The 2505-nt window shown below is 68.7% G+C and overlaps 1 protein-coding gene across 1 annotated transcript in view; it reads left to right on the top strand.

Moving 5' to 3' along the window:
- MNEG_12128 (hypothetical protein) overlaps nt 1-684 on the top strand; it is a gene marked incomplete at both ends in the record, with an annotated part of 3777 nt that extends 3093 nt beyond the window's left edge. Inside the window, one exon of the mRNA XM_014039400.1 lies at nt 271-684. Coding sequence (XP_013894854.1) covers nt 271-684 — 414 coding nt within the window. The remainder of the gene's footprint in view (nt 1-270) is intronic.
- Between the last annotated feature and the right edge of the window lie 1821 nt (nt 685-2505).

The raw sequence follows: 2505 nt of genomic DNA, 5'->3' as shown, positions 1-2505 counted from the left end.
GCTGTGCGAGGCGGCGCGCCAGCCGCCCCTGAGCAGCTGGCGGCGGGCGGCCCCGCCGCGGCGGCGCAGGCGCCCGACGAGCCGGCCGCGTTTTTGGAGGTGTTTTCTGCAGCAATTGACGCGGCGAGGGCCGCCTCAGCGGCGGCGGCGCAGCAGCTGGCGGTGGCCCCCGCGGCGGCTGCCACCGCCCACGCGCGAAGGCAGCTCCCACCGGCGCCGCCGCAGCCGCCCGAGCTCCTGGGTTCTCCCGACGGCCCCACCGCGGTGCAGGCGGCGCGTTCATATGCGGCCTCTGTGTGCGACTGGGCGGACCACGCCGGCGGCGTGTGGGGGCTTGCAGCGCTGGCGAGCATCGCTGAGCTGGCGGTGCTCAAGGCGGCGTGCGGGGAGGCGCTGTCGGCGGCCGCGCTCGTGAGCGAGATGCCCGCCTGGTCGGACCTCGCCTTGTACATGGCGCGCATCGCCGGCGCTAGGATGGTGGTGCGCATCGACGCCGCGCTGGCGCACGCGCGCGTGCCGGTGCCGGCGGGGGTGCCGTTTGCGCCGCTGGTGGCGGCCCTGCTGTTTATGCAGGGTGTGGGTCTGCCCGAGGGCCTGGATGGGTTGAGCGAGACAGACATGATCGTGCGGCTGAGGATGCCGCCGCTGGCCGCCGTCGTGCTCGTGCGGGCGCGGGGCCCGTGACCGCGGGGCGGTCGCGGGGCGGGCGGGGATCTGCGGGCTGCCGGGGTTGGGCAGGTTTTTGTGGTCCCTGGTCACAAGTGCGAGATGCCGGCACCATCGAGGGGTGGCCCAGATCTGGCTTGGGGTCAGGGTCGATCCTCCCCCTCAGTTTGCTTTGACCTGTGCGTTATGCAAACCACTGTTGCGTCCATGCCTTCATGTCTTTGAGCCGCCGTTCTCCGCCCTGGTTCCTTTGCAATATCACACTGAAATTTGGTTTTGCATGCATGCATTGTAACGGGTGACCTCTCAAACAATCTCAAGAGGAGAGGGGTGGCTTGGGGGTTGCGAGTGTCATCATCGGACATTACAATGTCAGTGAGGCTGGCAGAGGCCTGCAAAAGAAGGATGCGAGGCGATTTGGCCAAGGGCCCAAGCATTTGACAGCAGTGCACAGCTCGCGCCGCGCGGCACGCTGCAGGCCCCCCGGTCAGCGCCAGCCAATGAAGCAGTGGGCGGCCGCCAGGCCGCCATGGGAACATGAATCACATATATTCACTCCGTGCGCGTCAGGACATGCCACAGGGATCACACATACAGGTGGCAGTGCGGCGAGTTTCGGTCAGGCCGGGTGCAGGGGCGCCCAACCGCGGCAGCCACGATGCAAGGTGGGGGCAGCACTGCCAGCCGTCAACATTCCCAGGGACAGGCAGGGTCACAGACAGGGGGAATAGTGCTGAAATGAACCAGCCTGGCCCCGTCAGTCGCAGAGCGCAAACACGGCGCCCGCCCAGTCAGCGCGCGCGTCCGCCAAGGCCTGCGCTGCAGGGCGGACCCTCTTCGCCGCCTCCAGGGCGCTGGCGCCCCTGCGCAGGTGGTCACACTTCTCAGACACCTGGTCACGGCGCGGGATGCGGGGTCGGTTGACGGGGAGTCAGGACGTGGGCATCTTCAGTTGCAGTCTTTCATGAGCGAGGGTGTGTGTTTGAGGCATGAGGCCTCAAGGCCACGGGTGTTGGTCCGTTGAAGGCCCGCGGGGGCCCACACAAGGCAGCACAAAGCGAGGCGAGCCGCGGCTGCTGGCTCGTGCCCCCTTCGTACTCCAAGCAGCTCCACCCAGCAGCAGCGGCCCGTTCCCCGACCCCCTGCCCCCAGGCGGCGCCCCAGCTTCCCACCAGCTTCGCCGCCCGCAGCTGCAGCGCCCGGCCCCTCTCCCCCAGGTCCCGCGCCGCCGCGGCCGCCTTGGGGGACTGACCCTCCAGCTCCTCAAGCAGCGGCCGGGCCTGGGGCAGCCGGCCGGGGAGCAATCAGGGGTTTGCAGTCGTGTCAGGCAAATGGTCGTGTCAGACGAATGGTCACGCTGTGCTCACCGTTGGCCGGGTGGCATTAGTCCGGGTTTGCCATTGCCATGGTGCCAGTCTGTGGAGAGTGCGGCGTCCCCTCTCGCCATTCACGCGCAAGGGCTGACCGCACGCGGGTTCACCGAGCCCCTGGCATTCAGCCAGCCGCATTGGCGCGGAAGCACAGAGCCGCGGACCTCGCCCCCACGGCCGCAGCCCGGGCCGCGCACCTGAGCGTCGAGAGCCCTCAGGCGGGCCTCCGCTGCTTGGCGCGCGCCGTTGGCGGCCTCGACGCCGGCCGCGTCCGCCAGCTGCTCAGTCACGGCCGCCAGGCGGTCCAACTCCGAGGCCTCGTCTGAGACAGGGAGAGGGCGGTGTGTGCGTGTGTGTGGTGTGTGTGTGTATGTGTGTGTGTGTGTGTGTGAGTGTGTGTGAGAGGGAGACGAGGGACCCATGAGATGATGGGTGGGTGGGGAGTTGGGCGTGAGGTTGAGTGTACGTA

Source organism: Monoraphidium neglectum (assembly GCF_000611645.1).
Source record: "Monoraphidium neglectum strain SAG 48.87 unplaced genomic scaffold scaffold03080, whole genome shotgun sequence".
NCBI lineage: Eukaryota > Viridiplantae > Chlorophyta > Chlorophyceae > Sphaeropleales > Selenastraceae > Monoraphidium > Monoraphidium neglectum.
This window is presented reverse-complemented; position numbering and strand designations above follow the sequence as displayed.